Below are 22,824 nucleotides of genomic sequence, written 5' to 3'. Positions count from 1 at the left end.
CTCCACACCCACTCATCGCCGATCCTCACGATCCCGGTGACCTTGATCCTCATCGGCCTCGACATGTAATTCCTGAAGGTGGACTCTACCCTCCTTGCCATAACTGGCAGCCTCGCATCGATTTTCCCCAATTCACTCCTGGTGAAGATCCATTTGCTTGGATTTATAAATCGGAACAGTTTTTCACCTACTATTCCATTCCTGAGCTTCCGAAGGTCTTAACAGTCTCGTTTCACTTGGAAGGAGAGGCACTCCAATGGTTTCGATGGCAAGATTGTTTGCAAACCACTCCTCGGTGGGGGGATTTCACACACGCATTTTGCCAAGAATTTGGGCCCTCTGAGTTTAAAGACAGTGCCGATGCACTCTTCAAATTGAAACAATCAGGTACTCTTAAAGATTACATCACTGAATTTAGGCGTTTGGCAAATAGAACCCATGATTTAAGGCCTATCTTATTAAAGAGTTGTTTCTTGGGTGGATTGAAACGTGAACTTAAATATGATGTTAAGCTTTTGCGCCCTTCTGATGTGCATGATGCCATTTCGACTGCCTTACAAATTGATGCTAAGTTGTGTGATTTGAAGAATGGCTATACTAAGCCTTTTACACACTCTCGAGCGTTACACACCCTTACTACACTACACACCACTCTTAGTGTTAAACCTTCTAATTTCACTGTGAAGAGGTTAACTCCTGAGGAAATTCAGAGAAAAATGGAGAAGGGTGAGTGCTAGTTTTGTGATGAAAAGTGGTGCATGAGACATAAATGTGCTAATAAGTAACTCCGCATGCTTGATCTAATATACCTTGAAGAAGAGATCACCACTCCATTGTTAGAAGAACCACCACTTGAATTTTTACAAATGGAACTTAGTGAATGTGCGTTTTATGGCACACTTGCTAAGACCACTGTGAAAATAATGAAGGTAATAGGTTCAGTGAATGGTCAACAAGTCATAGTTCTCTTGGATTCTAGAAGCACCCATAACTTTGTGGACTCTAGACTCCTTAAGAAATTTGCTTGGCACACTCAACCCACCAAACCATTTCAAGTAATGATTACGGATGAGGGTAAGGTTAGTTGTGAAATCCCGTTCCTGAATTTCATTATTATAATCTACGTATTGATATTATAGAGATTTTATATTATTTTTTAGAAAATTAATTATTTAAAATCTGTAGACCATTCGAGGTCACAATTTATATTGTTGAATAGATATCGAGATCACGAACACATAGGCGAAAGCCGTTTGCGAGTTCGGATTATAACGGTATAGTTATGGACGTTTGAGGTTGTTGCTATAAAAATTAAAAAAAAAAAAAGAGAAAGCCACGGGAGTGGCTGAAAGAAGAAAAGGGAAAGAAAGCCGTGGGAGTGGCGGGAGAAAGGAAGAAAACAATAGGGGAACAGACCCTCTTTGTTCTAGCCATTTTCAGGCTAATTTCACCCAATCATCACTTGAAATCACCACCACACTCCTTCTCCTTCGATATTCATTCAAGATTGGACGAAAATTAGGTTGAATTTGGTGAAACTCGCACTGGTGGGTGCGAGGGTTCCTTGCCTTCAATCCGCCATTTTGGAAACGATTTTATTCGATCTCCACCGCCATTGGACTCCCCTTGAGCCCTGGAACAAAGCCCAATCAGTTGTAGGGGTGACGAAACACCGAGGAGGTCGAATTGAAGCACATCCAATTTCTAGGGTTCCAGCGGGTTTGTCGTGAATTGAAGTGTTTCTCGGTCAAATTGGCCTTAGTCACAGGTATGAAACTTACTCTACTCATTGAGATCTTCAATTCTGTAAATTTTGGTAATTTTTAAAAATAGTGGAATTTTCCGGCGAGTTGGGGCGGCCGATCGCCACTTGCGGTGGTGCTTGCGGCGGCGGCTTGGCCAGTGGGCTGACGATGTCCTTTTAAGTTCAATTAGATCCTCTAATTTCATAATTAATATCCGTATGATGTGGTTTGATTGTTTGAACTTAGTTTCATTACGATACATCACTTGACCTTTATATGAATCAATGATTCGTCCGTTGGATCGTCACCAAACTTTAATACATTATATTATGTAATATTTGAGGATAACTTGAACCGATGGATCAGAAATCTGACCTACGGATCTTCCCGAATTAGATTTCTAAGTTAGTAAAACTAATTGTTAACCGCCACCCAATTCTAGTAATTGGCGAAGATCCGACCGTCGGATCATGTTGAGATTTCAATATGTTGTTCTTTGAGCATATTGTGGACTTTAGGAAGTTACAGATCCAAAATCCGATATGCGGATCTACTGGATCAAATGATGTAACGTTGTGGATCCTACTGTTGATCGAGAATTGACTTTTGGTCAACATGTCTCAAAACGTTCTAAATACTAAATCTAGTACCACGGGATACCAAGTGAAGCCTAGTGGGACCACATTGGTTTGAGAGTGACTTGAATATATGTGATATAGCTATTACCTTGATTTCTTATATTAATATCATATGTGAATATAATATGATATGGGTTATAAATGAAATTCTATTGAAATGTGAATTATATATATACACACACACACATACCATAGACCTATGTTTATTGAATGTGAATTCTATTGAGGTGTTATTTTTATTTCTAGCCATCGATTTATTTTCATTAAGTATGATTTGACTTGTGCTTTGGAAATATGGTTTGTATTGTATGATTGGATTGATGTGATGAAATGTGAAGGCTAGTAGTGGACTGTTAACCTATTGTCATGGGATTTGTTACTTAGACACTTGTTTCCTTATTTCACTATTAAGTACTTGGTTCTTGTATTGTTTCTTTAAGCCGTTGTTGTATCCCTTGGTCTTCCACTCCATTCCGTTGAGTGATGGTCTGAAATCGTATCCTGGTTCGGATTCCGTTGAGTGATGGTCCGAAATCCCTTCGATTCTGCGATTCCATTGAGTGATGGTCTGGAATCGTACCCTGGCTCGGATTCCGTTGAGTGATGGTTCAGAATCCCTTCTATTCTGTGATTCCGTTGAGTGATGGTCCGAAATCGTATCCAGCTTGTATTTCATTTTGTAGTTCTATATGCATGGTACTTCCTGATTCCGTTAAGTGATGGTCCGAAATCCCTTCTACTCTGTAATTCCATTGAGTGATGGTCCGAAATCGTATCCTGAGTCTGATTCTATTGAGTGATTCGGAATCCATTTGGTGACTTGGTTCCTTGGATTTGATTTCAGCTTCAGAGATGTAGGCTTCGGCCGAACTGTGTTGCTCTAGCTCTGCATGTCAGTGTGTTGTATGGATTATTATTTGGTGTAATTATTGGATGTTGTTGGATGTAATTGTTATGAGTATGATATACCATTGACCAATATAACTATAGATTATTATTGCGCCTCGTCGATTGTTCCTTGAGATGTTGTACGCTCTGAATTGTGCATTATGTTGAAATATGGCAGTTTATGTGATGAATATTCAAGTGTAGTGAAAAGTTGAACTATGAATGGCTTGATCCTTATTGAGGGTACGTAGGCAGTCTAACAAAGAGGTTAGATACATCCATAAAGTGTACGCAAAATTATTATGCATCTAGATCTTGAATTATATTTTGTACATATCCAAAGGGCGAGGTATGTTGAGTTACGGGCATTTAAGGACGTCACGTGTCGATCTTAGACGTATGTCGGGATCAGGGCGTGACATTAGTAGTTCAGGTTGCTGCACTAATGCTGTTTTATTAATTGAGGGTTATAAATATGGTGTGGATCTATACTTTTTGCCATTAAGAGGGTGTGACATAGTATTAAGGGTCCAATGGCTTTCCTCAGTTAGCCCGATTCTCTGGGATTTCCATTTACAAACTATGGAATTTGCCAAGAATGGTTCTCAGTATAAACTCAGTCATAGTGATACAACTGCTCCACTGATTCAAGAGGTGACTCTTCAACAGCTTGACAAAGAGATTTTCAACTCTAATTTGGGCTTGTTCCTTTACTCTATTGAAGATAAAATGGTTGAAGCTTGTGATTTAAAACCCTTGCAACTTAAGCAACTACAAGAAGTGTTAGGGCGGTTTGAAACCATTTTTGTCTTACCTACTGAGTTACCACTTAGTAGGGTTCACAATCATCAAATCTCACTCATTCCTGGATCTAAGCCCCCTAACATAAGACCCTACCATTACGGTCAATTGCAAAAGACTGAAATTAAGAAGGCAGTTCAAGAACTACTTAATGCAGGTTTTATCAGACCAAGCCACAATCTATTCTCTTGTCCAGTTCTCCTTGTGAAGAAAAAAGAAGGAACCTGGAAAATATGTTTGGACTACAGAGAGCTTAATGCCATAAGGATCAAGGATAAGTACCTTATTCCTCTGATTGATGATCTTTTAGATGAACTACATGGTGCTAGGTTTTTCTCTAAGCTTGATTTAAGGTCCGGTTATCATCAACTTTTGATGCATCCTCAAGACATTGAAAAAACTGCTTTCAAAACCCACGAAGGTCACTATGAGTTCTTAGTGATGCCTTTTGAACTCACTAATGCACATGCGACATTCCAAAGCCTTACGAATGATATTCATACCCTAATTGCGGAATTTCATCCTTGTATTCTTCGATGACATATTAGTCTACAATAAGACTTGGGAAGACCATCTGTTGCATCTTAAAATGACATTTAAGGTGTTGCAACAACACCAACTTTATGTTAAAAAGCAGAAATGTGCTTTTGGTCAAAGTAAAGTGGAATATTTAGGCCATGTCATATCAAGTAAAGGTGTGGAGGCTGATCCCTCCAAGATTCAGGCTATAATGGAATGGCCTAAGCCTACTACAGTGAAATAATTGAGAGGTTTCCTTGGTCTCACAGGTTATTACAGGAAATTTGTGCCTGGTTTTGGCAAAATCTGCCAACCACTTTACCATATGACTAAGAATGATGGGTTCTTGTGGACCACAGTAGCTCAAGTAGCTTTCCAGAAGCTTAAGGATACTATGACCTCTCCACAGGTATTTGCTTTGCCTAATTTTACAGTGCCATTTGAGTTGGAATGTGATGCCTCTGATAATGGCATTAGTGCGATTCTATAGCAACAAGGGAAACCAATTGCATTTACTAGTCGAGCCTTGGGACCTAAGAATCAATCTCTCTCCACCTATGAGAGAGAACTCATTGCAATTGTACATGCTGTCAAGAAATGGCAGTCCTATCTTTAGGGTAGGCATTTTATAATCAAGACCGATCACTGCAGCTTGAAATATTTTCTCAACCAAATGGCTCATACAACATTCCAACAGAAGTGGGTTTCCAAATTGATGGGATTCGATTATGAAATTCATTTTAAGAAAGGTGCTAATAACATAGTTTCTAATGTCTCTAGAATACAAGTCACAGATCATAACACTCAGTGTTCTAATAGGGTAAATCATTCATCCATGAGTTGTCAAGCTATCTCTTACCCCTATTTTGTATGGTTGGATGAATTAAAAAGATACAATGAAGAAGATGCTTGGATTAAGCAGAAAATGGCAGAGATTGCAGACTTTGGGAGTGGAACAGCCAGTGGTTCTAAGTTAGCCCATTATCATATTGATAATTGCTTACTCAAGTACCAGTCCAGGATAGTAATTAGCCCCAATTCCACTGGGAAGCTTAAGCTTTTGGCTGAGCATCATTCAACACTTGCAGTAGGGCACCAATATGTATTGAAGACCTATCATAGGCTAAAAAGGGGTTTTTATTGGCCATGTATGAAGGGAGACATAAAGACCTATATCTCAAAGTGTAATACTTGCCAACAAAACAAGTATGAAACTCTATCTCCTCCTGGTTTACTTCAACCTTTCCCAATTCCTCAAAAAATTTGGACTGATATAAGCATAGATTTCATTATGGGATTACCATCTTGCAAAGGCAAAACTGTCATTTTTGTGATAGTAGATATGCTTACTAAGTATGCTCACTTCTTAGCTTTAGCTCATCCCTATACTGCCATAACTGTTGCTCAATTGTTTGTTGATAACATATTCAAGCTACATGGAATGCCATCTACAATTGTGAGTGATAGAGATTCGTTGTTCCTAAGCTCTTTTTTGAAAGGGTTCTTTAAGTTGTACAAATCACAACTGTGGATGCAAATTTCTTCCTCCTCGATCTTGGACGATTTTGCACCTACAAAACAATTAACACCTTAGGTTAAGGCCAAGAGCCTCACGCACCCACGATGAATGGGGGGGGCTTTGGCCGAAGAACGTCCGATGCCAAAGTTAGAATTTAGAGAGAAAGAGTGTTTAGAGAATTTTGGGATTTTTGCCAAAGTGTTGGAATTGATTTTTTGATGAGAATAGGTGCCTATTTATAGAGTTAGGAGGTGGCTAGGGTTTTTAGGTTTAATTTAGGTTTAATTAGTCAATTTATTTGGCTATTTAAACATAAAATGAATGTTTTGGTGGTTTTTGGAATTAATTGGCTAGTTAATTAGGGTAATTAAAAAGGGAAAATGGTGGAAAAGTTAGAGAATATGATAGGCTCTTTTTGGATGGGAATGGCCGGACCTTGGTGTGATTTTGGGGTGATTTGGTGATGTAAATAGCCTTTAATATATTGATTATATTAATTGGTTGAGGATGTTATGGAATGTTTGAAATAAATGGCTAATTGAATAAGGAAAAAATGAGGTAAAAACATATATGAAATAGGTTTTGAATTGTTACCCATTTTGGGTACTCCTGACTTGGTTGATGGATGATTCTCCACTGCTCGCGTGTAGGAGACCCGGTATGCCTCGAGGGTATTTTTGTCATATTTTGTCCAAAAATCCACGTGTCGCCTAGTGAATATTTTTGGCTCCACAACAACTTTGCATGAGCTCGAGGTACCATCCTTAGAGTGATGGACAAACTGAGATGGTCAACAGGTGTGTTGAAACATATATGAGGTGTTTTTTGGGAAACAAACCTAAGAATTGGGTCAAATGGTTACCATAGGCATTTATGAGTTGGTATATGGGTACCCTCCTCCTCATGTTACTTCTTATGAGTTAGGTACTACAAAAATTGACTCTATGGAACAAGAGTTGATTGAGAGGGATAAGTTGCTTACCATACTTAGGTCTAACTTAGCAATGGCTCCGAATCGAATGGCAGTTCAGGCAAACAAGAAAATGACTGAGAGAGAGTTTTCTGTTGGTGACTTAGTCTATCTCAAGTTGTTGCCATATCAGCTGCAAACATTGGCTTCACATGCTTATCACAAGCTACACTCTCGATACTACGGTCCTTATGAGGTATTGGAGAGAGTATGACATGTTGCTCACAAGCTCAAATTACCTGAGGGAACAAAAATACATCATATTTTTCATGTCAGCTGCCTCAAAAGGCACATGGGAAATTCTGATCTGATCATATCTCTCATCTATTCTGACTGTTTTTTTGCAAGTAGGAATCTTTTTCTCGTTCGGATTCTAGGTTGATTCTCACTCGGATTCTGGGATTCGATCCAATCGGCAAATTTTCAAAAATGATTTCTCAAAAAGATTGAATCTTTTTCTTATTTGTGTATTTGGAGGATCTGGAAGAAGAATAGGTATGAATGTTGGGGCAGTGGTGGTGGTCAGTGCTGAGCGGGAGTGGGTGGGACGGCTGCAATCCTACTCTGATGCGAAGGCTGAAAGAGTGTGAGAGATTCCAGTTTGAGTATTAAGGACAAGGCCTGTCATTTTGTAAAAATGACGAGGGTTTTATTGGACTTTAGAAAGTTTCATTAAAGATGCACTGTTGCTCCGCGTGATTTGAAAAAAAAAAGCTAGTTTTCCAAAGCAGCATTTAGCTCATTCGGCTTTTCTGATGATTTCAGCTATCAATCACCACAACTTCCAAAATAATCCCCCCTTTTTTTTAGTTTACCAAACATTCAACATAAAAACTTAAAAAATAAGTAGCTTTTTTTAAGCACCTCAATGCCAAACCAAGGCTAAATAGAGTTTAGGGACTAAAATCAAATTTTAATCTTGTAGAAGACATTTTTCTAAACTTCATCTTATTTAAGGATTAAAATCTAGTTTTCTATTATCAATGTGACTTGAACATGAGACATTTTACTTACAAGTGAAAGTGCTATTTCCATCAATATTTATAACAACCTTATATCCTGCATAGATAAAGCGAGCGTTAAAACCATTTGTCGTTCAAAATACAGGGTGGAAAATGTATAAATCATTACTTCTGCATAGATAATAAAGGAAGTGTTAAAACCATTTCTCATTCAAAATACAGGGAGGAAAATGTATAAATCCATTGATTTTGATTTGGGCTATATCAGAGCAAGGACCCAATGGGATATGGTGTCAAGTATGTATTCCTGTTGCTAAAAGTGTTCATAGTCAAAAATCCTTCCAATGATATAACTCCAGTGTATGAACTTCTTGGGTGCAACTTTCACCCCACTTGAGAAATGATTCAGCCCATAAATTTGGCTAAAACTAATCGAGTCCACCTTTGATTATGCATATATGTGCATACAGCCCCAAAAGGGAAGGAACACTTTCGTCACCTTAAAACCAAAGATAGAAAGAAAGAGAAAGGAAAAGGACAGTGGAAACTTCGGTTTTGATTAGCATGCTATAGGAATTATAGTCCTTTTTGACTTCACAGAAACTGCTCTCTTCAACAGCATCACCAGGGGTGCAGTTGCTTACAAGTTTGTAACCATTTCGTGTTTTTTTTGTCGATTTTTTAGCTCAAGTAACCATTTCGTTTTTAGTTTTTAGTTTTTAATTTTTACATTTTTATATTTGAGATATGAGAAAAGTAAATAAAAATAAAATCGAAATTATTATCAAACCAAACCGTTATTTTGTGTTTATTTCCATAATATTTTGACCATAGTCGAGCTTCCTACCTAGAGATGGGCAGCAGTTATGGCGGACGGGTAACCGCGGTTATTTACCCATAACCGTTTATGCTCATACCTGCATAACCGTTTACCCGTTGGGTAATTGACTAAACGGTTATACCTATATCCATAACTGTTTATAAATGGTTAACCATACCCATAACCAGTGGCGAAGCCACGTGAGGGCGAGGAGTGGCGGCCGCCACTCCCCTCGCCGGAAAAACAAGGTTGGAGCGCTGGCCAGCCCCTCCACTCCTGCTGCTGCTCTTCATCTCCTCTGTTCCATAACTTCCATTCAGTCTCTCTCTCTGTGCTCTTTTTCAATCTCCAATCAGAGCAAAAGATGCAGCACTGCTGCCCTTCCCTCGCCGGAAATCAAGCCCAGAAATTACGGTCCGCCCCTATGGTGTCGTCGGAAAACTTGCAAACTGAATCCATGTCAGTTGCAGCGATGCGGAGCAGCTACGTTATGTTATAAAAAAACCAAAAAGAAGACTTTTTAAACATTGTCGTTTGGCTTTAAAGATGCAATCTTTTTAACTTATTTGACCTTTACCAAACTACCCACGTGGGAGAACAAGATAACCAAAAGCAAAAGCTTTTACCTTTATGGGATAAGGAGTGTCTCTGCAAGTGGCTGAAACAACAAAAATTACAGTGCTCTATTGAGCTAAGCATCCCTAAGTAAAACAGTAAAAAAAAAAAGAAAAAAAAGAGCAGCATAAGTAAACAATTTATTAATTTTTTGAGTGAAACGATAGCATTAGTAAGTTAAATGTTAGATTAGTCATCGACGGGGTTCGAACCCACGCCGTCACACAAGAACATAACACCTTTCCACCATTGTGGTAAATGGCCACTTGCACAATTTATTATTATTTAGGCATTATTGTGCTAAATTTTTCTTTTTATTCCTACCTCTCTTTTTTGTTTCTTTTAATCTGGACTTTTTTATTAATCAGTTCTTATCATGAAATTCATGAATTTATGATCGTAAGCCATATAAGGTTTGGAAGCACTCTGGTAATTAAAATAACTATATATAGGACTAATACATATAGAATTTGGTTTGTACAACAAACTATACAAGGAATTCAACTTAAATGACCAAGTATAACAAGTGTTTTTCCCAATAAACTAGAACTAAAAAACAATAGGCATCGTAGCTTTCTTCTGATCATTCTTGAAATGTGCAGTAGAGAGTCAATGATTATCAAATATGACAACATTTTATCATTTTGCTCTTCCCAAAAATCACAATTCAACCTATATTTATTCAAGACACCACCACCAGGGGTATTTTGGTCATTTGATAGGTATTGATTATAACAGACATTAATATTGTCCACTATTTGGTTGTCTAAAATTTTTAAGACCTTTTACCCTTTGAAGTCCCGCCCCTCCTCCCGAAAATTCCTGGCTTCGCCACTGCCCATAACCGCATACTCATTTAACCGTAACCGTTTAATACTCGTTTATCCATTTACCGTTTTTAACCCGTTTATCCTTTTTTTTTACCGTTACCCTTTTTTCACTCGTCTACATGCTTTTTAACAACTTGAAAATTTAAAAAAAAAACTGTCATAATTTTCTTTTTTTTTTACAATTAAACACCGTTATAGGTACATTCATCATACATTTCCGTATTTTAAATTTTTAAGTTCTTATACCATTCCAATAATTGAAATAATAGTTTACGGACAATATTTTTAACCGTTACCAATGAAGGTAAATATAATATTTGCTAAGTATTATTGGGTTACAAAAATTGTTTAGAAGACATTTCTATCAATCTCACGGTTACCCGCAAGGAATTTAAATTAATTTGGCGAATTCCTTGATAATGAGAATCATCATTCCTGTAGTAGTGTTATTGAGAAAATAACCGATGAATTCCTTGCTAATTTATTGGGTGCTAAGTATTATTGGATCGAGAACATGGTTTGTGTTAGTTTTACATATATAAAATAAATGGGTAAATGATTAACCGTTTATAACCGCGGTTAATACCCATAACCGCTTATTTAAATTTCGCGGGTAAACGGTTATACCCATAACCATTTATTTATCTAAATGATTACCCATAACCGTAACCATTTAATTTAAATGGGCTGGTAACAACGGTTACCCATAACAATTTATTTATCTAAATGGTTACCCATAACCGTAACCGTTTAATTTAAATGGGCTAGTAACAACGGTTATAACCATTTATTTATCTAAATGGTTACCCATAACCGTAACCGTTTAATTTAAATGGGCTGGTAACAACGGTTACCCATAACAATTTATTTATCTAAATGGTTAACTATAACCGTAACCGTTTAATTTAAATGAGTTGGTAACAACGGTTACCCATAACCAATGGGTATTTGCCCACCCCTTCCTACCCTCTAAACCAAGCACACAAAAGGAGTATAGCATGCCTGAATTATATAATGGCCGGGGTACCCAAATAATCATTTTCATCTCGTGCCAGATAACATCATTCTTCCGTCAAAATTAAGAAAAGATCTGACTTAAAGTTGACCTAGTTCATAGAATGAGTGCTCATTTCCTGGTGTTAACATATTCCCCTTTCTCTATAGCTAGGAATAAGGGTTATGCCTTACAATCTCAATAGGATAATGCTTTCCTTAATGAGGAATCCGTATATCCCACTTCTTTCACATAATGTATATTAATTGTATAAACTTTATAATCTGAACTATTCAATTTCTTAATCTTCATTTGAAAATCATTATGTATGAAACTAACCGATGGTGTAAGTACAAAATAATAGATTCATGATGAACCGTTTAGATGACTCAATGATCTCTCATTTGAATTTTTTTTTACTCAAAATTTTCATACGATTTTATAATTCTGTATGAATCGAGATTTGCATGAGCATTGAGTTGTCCATGAATCTCACAGAACTATTTGAAGAGTTATAAATCTAATGCAATGTGAAGCAGGGAAATAAGGGAGCTATATATGGTTGAGAAATTTTCCACTGCCGGAACACACGACCAATTGGTTGAATTTTTTTATTTTTTTTAAGTTTTAAACCAATTTTATTTATATACTTGGTGTACTAAATCATGTTTTCAGTACACTGAAAAATCTCTTAACATGGTAATTGGCATTTGACCAGTATACTAATGATTCTTTCTTGTTTTGCCTTTAATTTACTAACAATTTTGACCACAATACATGCTTAAAAGAGAAGCCGTCTCACACATAGCTTTAATTAACTAACCAAAACAAAAGTTAATTAGTAAAGTAATTATCTAAGACCATTGATAAAGAGAACCCTTCCACTAAGTGGTCCATTAAATAGGGTACAAAATGTAAAAAAAGGTTTGAAAAGCTTTCCCTCTGCAATCATTTGAAAGTGGGGGGTGATCCAACGTTCGTAAGTGGACCGAATATATTGGACTTTGCCTCTTCTTAGTTTCAAACAATAAAACGCTAACGTATACTTTCAATCATTTTCGCCTTTATTTCATCAAAACGTGACCCAGCCACCACCAGCTGAGGAAATTTATTGAAAGCTGATACTTGCTTTTCCTGATTGACACCAACTACATCAATATGGCAAAGTGTCATTTGATTAAGATGCACGTTAAATAATTAAATCTATGAAATGAATGAATAGTAACTTCCAGTTAAATTAATAATTAATTGATCTATTCTGAATTAAATCGGAACAATCTGCTGGGATTGTTCATCAAACCATCCGTTTCTTTTTCACAAAACACCCAGATATTGGTGAAATTAAAGAATGTAATGGACATCTTTGGTAGGTCCTGCAGCTCAAAATTTTTAGAACAATAATCGCCGATTAATTAGAGAATAACGGGGCTCACTATAACACATCTCTTCTTAATTAATTTGGTACATTGTGTTGTAAGATTGTTAATATGGACCGTACGTTTAAATAGGAAAGTTGATCAATAATCTAAACTTGAAATTTAATAACATAACTTGTATGACTGTTTTTTTTTTAAAGGATGATAACCGATTAAGCGAATCGAACTACATATAAGGTTTGATCATCAAACTACAATAGTAGACTTCCTCTCTAAACCCACACAAGGCGGTTAGAAAGAATCAAGACTTCGAGATTAGCCATCAACTATAAAGTAGACTACTTCCATTTCACTTAGAGTGACTAGAAACGGCTAACCCCCCAGTAGTATGATTGCTTAACAAGAGATAAGTTCTCTTAAAATAATGACTATATACTCTATGGACCTGAATTATCGTTGTTCCACTCCACAGGAATAACCATGAGAGTCACGCTAAAATGGATAAGTCGGATAGATTATGGGCAAAATTAAGATTAATCAACCTACAAGCTTAATGATGAAGACATATAATTGGTATCACTATTACCGCTAGCGAGCGATCATATCATATTCAAAACAAAAAAAGGCCATGTATATGGCCAACAGCACCATGAAGGATATATAATAGAGGCCAAACCATGCGTTATGGTACCTCCAAAGTCGACCAAGAAACAATGCTTTTATAAAAGTAGTTTTATTTTAGCCTATCCCACAACAAACTACTCTTTTTTTAAGTGATTTCACACAAATTTGTTAGCTTCTCACTTTTTTTTTTAAAATTTATTTCTGGTTAAAGGATGGAATAATTATACTGACAAAATTAAACAAGTGTGTGTCAGAGGTTAAAAAAAATATGTGTTTATCATTTTCCTTTTTAAATATTATGATAATGAGAGGATTTGGACAAAACTACATAACTTTAAAAAAAAAAAACTATTATTATTAAGGAGAGGGAGAAATATTCGAATTACATTAATTACGGAAGAGGGGAATTTTAAACAGGGATGCATGGGTAGAAACTCAACACCTTGTGCACTAGGATATTGGAATACTTGCAAATTAATGTAATAGCTCTAATCAAGTATCAATATTGTTTTCACGGAAGTTGAACCTGAGACAGTCTACTTACAAGTGAAGATAAATACCTAATTATATTGATAGCAAAGCATGTGAAGTCTGGGACTACCCGTTCCCATAACTTGATTTGGGTTCACCCCAGCCACATAGAGAAGAGCAACTTAGATGAAACAAGTTCACCGTCATGTGGCGTCCCAATTTAATAATACAATGTCATGTGTTGAAAAACTTACACATATCATTGTTTTATTAAAACATGACACCACAGTGACGGTAAACACGTTCCATATAAATACTTTCACCACACGGAGGGACAAGATCCAAGTCAAACTCACCCTCAAACTTTGATCTGTTTTTATATTTTTTGCTAAGCTAACCCCTCTCAACCCCACGAGACAACAAAGTTTCAATTTGCAGAGTCTTTTTAATATTTCACTCAACTGGACTCTCACTCTCTCTTCCTCTCACATAGAAAAGCATCCAGTGAGGTCATACTCAATTTTGAAGGCTCGTTATCACAAGCACACGAGAAGCTTGCTTTCACCTTCCATTTCTGGCTCGGATCAGATCTAAAATATTCAATGCCAAGCTGAGCTCAACTTCAACTACTGATCCAACTCACAAAATACCATTTTAATTTCCTGGGTTGGTTTAATTTCCAGAGTTTTCAAGACCCTTTTAAGGTAAGAGCCTCACAAACACACTGCACTCGATCAGATCATGATCAATGTTTCTAAATTTTCATTTTCTGTGTGATACATTCTTTCACTATGTTATGCCACCAAACTCTGCCTCTTTCACTCCTTCGTTGTTTGTAAGAATGTAAGTTCTCTTAACAGAAGTGATTTTTGCACTACCCTTCTCTTAATCACGCAATATGTTTGTAGCTGAAATGATTAAGAGCGCTTAGGCTGCAATCAAGGTTCCTTGTTTGAATCTCCTCGACAATGTGGCTTGTATCAAAAGAAAAAAAAAGTTTTAGTTATCAAGGTTCCTTGTTTGTCCAGTTCTAACTATGTTTTTTTGTTATTTTATTGAATTGTGCAGTGGTTGCAGAATAAAGAACAAGTAGTATATAATTTCTTGGAGAACTAAAAAATGCCACAAGAAAGCAACTTTAATTCAATATTCTTCACATCACCTAGCAAGAACATGAGAGGCTTAAAGGGTCTAGTCTCCAACAGTGAGGCTCCTCCATTTGCAAACACTGAGGAGTTCATCAATGACTATGAATTGGCTCAAAGGAAAGCTGAAGAAGCAGGTACATTTGTTCTTTAATTACATTTTAGCCAAAAAATTAGGAGACTTTTCTTCCAGAGTTTTAGTTCAAAATATTAATATTTTTGGGGTAGTGGTTTTTTTTTTCTACTTATAAATTTGTCTTAGCTCTTTCATTAAAATAAATAAATAAATAAATAATTTGTCTCAATTCATCTATGTTTTGGGAGCAGCGGTTTGGAATCTTTAATACTTGACTCATGGGTGGGTAGGTTAGGAGAGATTTTTTACTGTGCTAGAAACACAATCCGGTACACTAAACAATTGCTCGTAGGTTAGATAGTTAAATAAGAAGTTCATAAATATATATGTTACAATGCTTGAGTAGTTGGATCTTTGATCGGACGGTGTATGTGATATCATTTCTACATTGTGATACATGTTATGATTTTTTTAAAAATTTGTAAACTCTGGGAACAAATATAAAGTATGTGATAAAATAGAAAAAGTAAAAGGAAGAGCAAATATGAAGTATTTTGTAAGTAATGATTTTATATATCGATCACTTATGAATTATGATGATTTGGACCAACCAATATTGGGTGGGTTCAAAATTACCCATCTTTGTTGATATATACATATTGATCTGCCGAAAGAAGGATTTAGATTAGCATAAATTAATTTGCAAAAATACACTTTAATTATGCGGTTAAGGCCATCTCTACAAGCATCACTATTTTTAATTTTTTAGTGGGGTTGGTGGAAATAAAAGTGCAACTAGTCATAGCCATAGTGTCAACTTGTTTCAAATTTGAAATTCAGGATTGAAAAATGACTGAGACGAATTGTAATTTGTTAAAAAAAATGACTGAAATCTTGGACATAAAATTTGTTTTGATATGAACCGGAGGTGGCGTTAAGGAAGTTCGAAAGTTTCATGAATTTTTGGTGTGACGGTCACACTCTTATATGGTATTATTAATCCACATTATAGTACAGTAGACGACATGATTGATATGTCATCGACTTAAGCGAGAGTGTAATAAGCAGAGGGTGATGGTAACGCCGAAAATTTACTCTACTAACTACAAATGAAGTTGCTGTGGAAACTTACAAAGTACCAAAAACAATCCAAATTTAAAAGATAATAAACCCAAAATTCACTAAATAAATTTTTGTTCTGTAATTAAGTCTTAACCTAAATTTCGTTTGTGATTGTGTCTTTGTGTTTTTTAAAATTAAAAGTTCTCGCCTAGGACCTAGGCACTAGGCCACAAGCCACAGCTAGATTAATTTTTAGGCCTTTTTTTTTTTAACAAAAGGGCTTTTAGAAACACCTAGGCGCCCGCCTTTTTGCATTTTATGTTTTTATTAAATTGTAATAGATTTATTGAATACTTTGATGAATACTTATTATATGTTTGTTTCCTAAGTTTCAATATGTTATAGTACTTTATAATTTATTTATCATTCTATTTGAGAATTCGTGTTTACGAACACAAGTACATATTTTTTTTAAGTATAGGTGGATAATTATTTATATCTTATATATTAAGTTCAATTAAAATAAAAAACCGTCTAGCCCCTATAAACTGCCTAGGCCCTTAACCGCTGCTTGACTACTAGCTTGCGATTTTCAGAACATTGATTGTGTTTGTGTTATTCTAGCTTCAAGGAGATACCAAGCAGCAGAATGGCTGCGGAAGATGGACTATGGCGCTTCCGGAACACTTTCCAAAGAGCCCTCTGAAGAAGAGTTCCGCCTTGCACTCCGCAATGGCCTTATTCTCTGCAACGTCCTCAACAAAGTCAATCCTGGTGCTGTTCTTAAGGTTATTACACATATCCATAATTTAGATGGTTAGGCCTCGTTTGGTCTCTAGGACTGATTGAAATGGAGAGTCCACTATATTCAATATATTGAATGAAGAAATGAAAAAACTGCGCGAATATAATGGTTATCCATTCCAGTCAAATCCTAGATACCAAACAAGGTGTTATATCATATGCATGACTCCCAGTTGTTTCATTTTGCAAGGAATTGTGCTACATCTATGGTCATCATAATTCACAATTTTGATTATTTTTTAAAACTTGTGGCGGGTTTGTTTTGAGTTTTCGCAAAACCATGCAGTGGCATTCTAGAATTTATAACGCTTGGTTGTTGTTGTTGTTTGTTGTGGCAGCTTTTTTTTTAGTTTTCGAAGTTCTAATTGGGTTGCTTTCTTTGCTGGATTTCAAATAGGTGGTGGAAAATCCTATCATTGCCGTTCAGTCAACGGAGGGGGCTGCACAGTCTGCAATTCAGTATTTTGAGAACATGAGGAATTTCCTTGAGGCTGTTAAGGACATGCAGCTCTTGACATTCGAAGCATCTGATCTCGAAAAGGTTTGGTTTCCTTGTAGAAAAATTGCAGAAGGGTTGGATTCTATCATAGTTTGCAACATTTCGTCATAAATCATAGCTTCTACTGTCTCCTTTTCGGGATTTTAAGGGATTTGGATTTGCAGGGAGGCTCGTCGAGCAAAGTTGTAGACTGCATTCTTTGTCTCAAAGGGTTTTATGAATGGAAGCAAGCCGGTGGAATTGGAGTTTGGAGGTATGGAGGGACTGTGAGGATCACATCCTTCCCAAAAGGGTCACTTTCCTCCTTAGGGAGTGAAAGTGCTGATGAGTCAATAGACGAATCGGACTCATCACAGTTTGAACAACTATTGGAATTTCTTCATCTTTCCAGTGAGGTGTCAACCGAAGAATCCAGAACTGTGAATGCTCTGGCTTTCCTTTTCGATCACTTTGGACTTGGACTTATACAAGCTTACCTTCGAGAGGCTAATGGGATCAAAGACTTGCCCTTGAATGCAATGGTAGGTAAGATCCTTACCATTAATATGATTCTATTTTCACAAATTATAGAACACGCGTATATTACATACTTCTTTTATACTTGCTGAATAGATTCTGATTCAGTTTAGTGACAAAAAACATATAGGTAATCGATACTTTACTGAGTAAGGTAGTCAAGGATTTCTCAGCACTGCTTGTTTCACAAGCCACTCAGGTATGTTAAAAATCTTCACCCCACGGTGTTTCTGTTACTAGCATTGTGTTGATTGTTGAAGTACTTTCACTGGATCATCTTTTCAACTTAAGCAGATATTCGTCAGCGCATTGAAATAATCTTATATCCCTGTTTGTTTTTACAATTTTCTGCAGCTTGGCCTTTTTCTAAAGAAACTAATGAGAAGAGACTTGGGTGGTCTATCGAAATCTGAATTTGTAGAAGCTATTACACAATACCTAGGTCAACGAAGTGGTTTGGTGTCAAATGATCTATCCAAGTTCTGTATTTGTGGTGGGAAAAGTGGAGAAGCTGTTCGGCGTAGTAGTAGTCACTCGACTGTTCATGAAGAACTGATTAACATTCAACAGAAACAGCTTGAGGTGAGCACACAATGTTCCGTTTCCTGCAAATAGAATTACGAAAATTTAGCAGGTGAATTAATAGATCAAGTACATAGCTTTTCTTCCCTTTCCTGTTCGGCAGAATGCAAGACAGATTTTCTTCTTGCTAACTGTTCGCTTGGTCTGTCTTGGATATCTTTAGGAGCTCAAATCATCTTTCCAAGAGACGAAATACGAAGTCAAACAAGTTCATTCAAACTGGGAGGAGGAACTCAGAAGGCTTGGTAATAATTCTGAAGATTTGATCTACCTTGAGAATATTTCTTTCAAATACAAAAAGGATTCATTTAGTTGCATCATGTTACTAGTAGGGATTGGATGACCTCACACTTTCACTTTGTTCCGTCTCAGTGCATCATATTAAAGGCCTCGAAGTGGCATCCTCGTCCTACCAAAAAGTTATCGAAGAGAACCGAGTTCTTTACAATCAAGTGCAAGACCTTAAAGGTGTTCATTTCATCCCAGTTTAATTAATTATCTAGCTTTCTAGATATGGAGCTTATTTAGAAGATTTGATTTCCTGCAGGATCAATTAGAGTTTATTGCAGAATCAGACCCTTCTTACCAGGGCAATCAAACGGACAGTCCACTGTGGATTATATCGGAGAAAATGGAACCATCATGATTGTCAATCCCCTTAAACAGGGCAAAGATGCAAGAAGGGTTTTTACATTTAACAAAGTCTTCAGAACAGATGTCACACAAGGTATTCTATTGTAGCAAAGTGTTCAAAGCGCTGTCGTAAAAGGATTTTGGAAATTGGAGTTAATGTTGATTGAAATAAAATGAACATATGTTACTGCAGTACTACTTCTATTGTATGCAGTTTATACAATCAGCCATGAACAAGACTGCAACAGTCTTCTCATTGTTTGTACACCTTAATGTTTTTGGCCTCAGAAATTATTAATGCTACCTCTCAACTGTTCTTTGCAGAGCAAATATATGGTGACACTCAGCCGCTGATCAGGTCGGTTTTGGATGGTTATAACGCTTGCATCTTTGCGTATGGACAGACTGGCTCGGGGAAGACATACACGATGGTAATGCCAATCTCATTGTAGTTTTGAAAATAGACATGACCATTCTTCCATATGTTGATTTTCGGATAGTATTGAATACGTATTTCATCCTTATCTTACGCAGAGTGGCCCTGATTTAACAACAGAAGAGACATGGGGTGTAAACTATAGAGCCCTTCGTGACTTATTTCAAATATCGAAGGCGAGGCTAGACATAATAAGATATGAAGTTGCAGTTCAGATGATTGAAATATACAACGAACAAGTGAGAGACCTTTTAGTCAGCGATGGCTCTAGCAGAAGATATCCTTGCCCTTCCCTTATTTTTATTCCAATTTGAGTCCAAGTTTTGGTCTTACGAATTCACAAGCTCTATAAACAATGTTGTCATGTTATTTCTTAACTTATATGGTACGTTAGATATACGAAACAAGTCTCAACTGAATGGCCTCAATGTACCTGATGCAAGTTTGGTTCCAGTGACGTGCACTCAAGATGTTCTTGAGTTGATGAAAATCGGCCAAAAGAATCGCACTGTTGGCGCTACAGCTCTAAATGAGCGCAGCAGCCGGTCTCATAGGTGGACGATTTATATTTCTTTTCGTGAAGTTTAAGCATCATTTTGTTTTTGTTTTTTTTGTGTTCTAACTAGTGATTTTTGGATTGGCTATTCCTTCCGCAGTGTTTTAACAATTCATGTACTTGGAAAGGAGTTGGCTACTGGATCTATTCTAAGGGGTTGCCTCCATCTTGTGGATTTGGCCGGGAGCGAGAGAGTTGATAAATCCGAGGCTGTTGGCGAGAGGCTAAAGGAAGCCCAACACATAAATCGATCGCTTTCTGCACTCGGAGATGTCATATCTGCTCTTGCACAAAAGAGTACACATGTTCCTTACAGAAATAGCAAACTTACTCAAGTCTTGCAAGACTCTTTAGGTAAATTTAAGAATATATTAAGTCTTATTGATAGAATCCACCATTCCAAGTGCTTAGCATTTTGTTTTGAGCTGAAATGTCGATGATCTTAATTTTGTCTGTGTTTAGGTGGTCATGCAAAGACCATGATGTTTGTACATATAAATCCTGAACTTAATGCTCTCGGCGAGACGATCAGTACCCTCAAGTTTGCTGAGAGGGTTGCATCCATCGAACTTGGGGCAGCTCGATCTAATAAAGAAACGGGTGAAATCCGTGAACTTAAAGACGAGGTTTATCTCTCATTTCTGCAGTTCTACTTTAAATTTTCAACTAATTTTTTTATAATGCTTGCTTAAGACTTAATTTGTATCTGTGTAGATTTCAAATCTTAAACTGGCATTGGAGAGAAAGGAAGCTGAGCTTGAGCAATTCAAAGGTGCCGCACAAAACGTCATGGAATCCCACAAGTCAAGAGCTGTTTCACCTTTCCGTGTTCCGAGAAATGGTACTGGAAACAGTTCAAAGCCTGAAAACTGTCAGCGACCCTTGGATGGTACTAAGATTTCTGAGGTAAATTCCGTCATGCGAATGAAATAGTCGAAATTCGGTACTATATTTTTCTTGAGAAGTAATGTTAGCATTAGACTTGGGAGGTTCTTTAATTACAAACAAATGAAATAATTTGATAGCAGATGATAAAAGTTCATTTCATTTTTGTGCTTAAATTTGGTGGCATTCAGGCTAGAAGTTGTTCTTCAGGCAAGCAAAGGCGGTCGAGATTTCCCTCTGCATTCGCCGACAAAGAGATTGCACCGAAGATGCCATTACTAGCTGAAGACAGATTAGTCATCCCTGGAAATCTCAGATCACCATCACCTCCAGTTAGGAGATCAATATCTACTGATAGAGGAGCCTTCATCAAAAGTAGAGTTAAGGCTGACACAACCGAAAACCAACCTATTGCGAAAGTACCATTTCCAGCTAGAGCACCTGTCAATAAATCCCTTGCAACCATGCCAGTGTTCCTATCAACAGACACCAACTCAAGGGTATGCATCAGTTCACAAGAACCAACAAAGCATGAGGACATTTTCGGTGCATTAAACAGCCTCCAGAAGGCCAACTCCAAGAAAGTTTACCAAGAACATGAAGAGGAGCAGTTTAAGAAAAATCTTAATGTAAGACAAGGCGGTATTAGAAAAATCAAGAATGAGAGTAAGGCAGCTAAGGCCAAGCAGAACCGGGTACCAGCTAGAATTCAAAATTCGGATGCAGTGACAACAATGTTTCCTAACTTGGATGCCGGTGAAAAGATGGAAGAGGCTCGAACGAGTGACTTCTCTGAGCCAGAAAATGAGCATATCCTCATTTCTTCACCCGTGCATAATCCTTTGATGGTAAAAAAGCTTCGGCAACCCTTGCCAAGGAACCACATAAATCTTGAACTGCGGTATGATCTACAAAGCAATGGTTTTCCTTTATAATTTGTTTTTTCCGGATGCTCATTCTGAACCAGTGTTACTTATGTTCTGTTTTATGCAGAGGACTAATGCAAGCGGCAGAACCTTTATTGGCTGGAAAACCAGAAAACAAGCTTCCAAATGGTGCAACACGGAATCAAAAAGAAGGCGGCAACATGACCATGTCTGAAATCAGAAGAAGCCGGTCCACACGAAATTTTTAGTATTACCATGAGGAGTTTTAATCCGTTCAATGTTCTTATAATGTATCTTTTGTATAGTTGCTATTTATGCTTGGCTTCGTTCTAAATATTTCATTTGTTCCATCTTATTCAAGAATTTTGACCAGCTACAATAAACCTATTATTCAAGATAGCATGTGAGTCTGTTTTGTTGATCTCATACTTCTTTAAAAAAGCGAGAGCTAATCGTGTTGATGAAATTCGGGTGGAGCAGATGAGGCATCTCATTTCCTCTTGACAATGTCTCATCAAGTTCTTCAGTCCTCACCCCTTTCCAGTCCAAAATCACCATCTTCTGAGAAAGTGTGTGCAAGGAAAAGGAGACAGATAAGTTAGCTCCGCAGAGCACTGTGACTTATGTCTATCAAGCGAAAGTAGCAGAACTGTACTGCAATGTCACAGCTACATGGTGTAAAAACCTAACTAGCCACTCCCTCTGCATCACAGTGGAAAAGCCTTGTCAAGAGAATGTTGAACAAAAAGAGTATCCAAGATAACTCTAATGATCCCAAGAAGAAGAAAATAAAGCACAATCTAAAGAAAGCTCACAAAAAACACTAATTAGCAAAGCTTTTCTTATTTAGCACTTAGCTTTGTTTCTTCTTTGGATGATTTACAAGGCTTGGGGACTTGGGTATTTATAGCAAACCAAATGAAAGCTACTTAATTAAACTAAGATTATTTACTACCACACAAAACACATTA

The 22,824-nt window shown here is 36.9% G+C and overlaps 1 protein-coding gene and 1 pseudogene across 2 annotated transcripts; both read left to right on the top strand.

Moving 5' to 3' along the window:
- Nucleotides 1–14,153: 14,153 nt before the first annotated feature.
- Nucleotides 14,154–22,274, top strand: LOC126590836 (kinesin-like protein KIN-14F). 2 transcript variants are annotated; one of them, XM_050256347.1, is made up of 18 exons: nucleotides 14,154–14,476; nucleotides 14,841–15,054; nucleotides 16,680–16,843; nucleotides 17,257–17,400; nucleotides 17,523–17,879; nucleotides 18,005–18,073; nucleotides 18,229–18,456; nucleotides 18,620–18,701; nucleotides 18,829–18,924; nucleotides 19,004–19,183; nucleotides 19,414–19,520; nucleotides 19,624–19,813; nucleotides 19,926–20,079; nucleotides 20,182–20,435; nucleotides 20,544–20,707; nucleotides 20,796–20,987; nucleotides 21,158–21,867; nucleotides 21,960–22,274. In XM_050256347.1, exons 2-18 carry the CDS (start codon nucleotides 14,892–14,894, stop codon nucleotides 22,099–22,101), a joined length of 3,396 nt encoding a protein of 1,131 aa, XP_050112304.1. In that variant the 5' UTR covers nucleotides 14,154–14,476; nucleotides 14,841–14,891; the 3' UTR covers nucleotides 22,102–22,274. The 2 variants fall into 2 exon arrangements, with proteins under 2 accessions (XP_050112304.1, XP_050112303.1); XM_050256346.1 differs by having other exon boundaries at nucleotides 14,155–14,476; nucleotides 19,624–19,802; nucleotides 19,915–20,079.
- Nucleotides 22,275–22,359: 85 nt separating this feature from the next.
- LOC126590843 (uncharacterized) overlaps nucleotides 22,360–22,824 on the top strand; it is a 4,831-nt pseudogene continuing 4,366 nt past the window's right edge.

This window comes from Malus sylvestris, chromosome 11, assembly GCF_916048215.2.
Source record: "Malus sylvestris chromosome 11, drMalSylv7.2, whole genome shotgun sequence".
Taxonomy (NCBI): Eukaryota; Viridiplantae; Streptophyta; class Magnoliopsida; order Rosales; family Rosaceae; genus Malus; species Malus sylvestris.
This window is presented reverse-complemented; position numbering and strand designations above follow the sequence as displayed.

What these genes read in the sequence shown, in the direction of transcription:
- LOC126590836 (XM_050256347.1), top strand. Translation starts at nt 14,892, where the DNA reads ATGCCACAAGAAAGCAACTTTAATTCAATATTCTTCACATCACCTAGC. An exon ending in CAGAACAGATGTCACACAAG is followed by an intron (nt 19,184 to 19,413) that starts GTATTCTATTGT and finishes TGTTCTTTGCAG; the next exon opens with AGCAAATATATGGTGACACT. An exon ending in ATGGTACTAAGATTTCTGAG is followed by an intron (nt 20,988 to 21,157) that starts GTAAATTCCGTC and finishes GGTGGCATTCAG; the next exon opens with GCTAGAAGTTGTTCTTCAGG.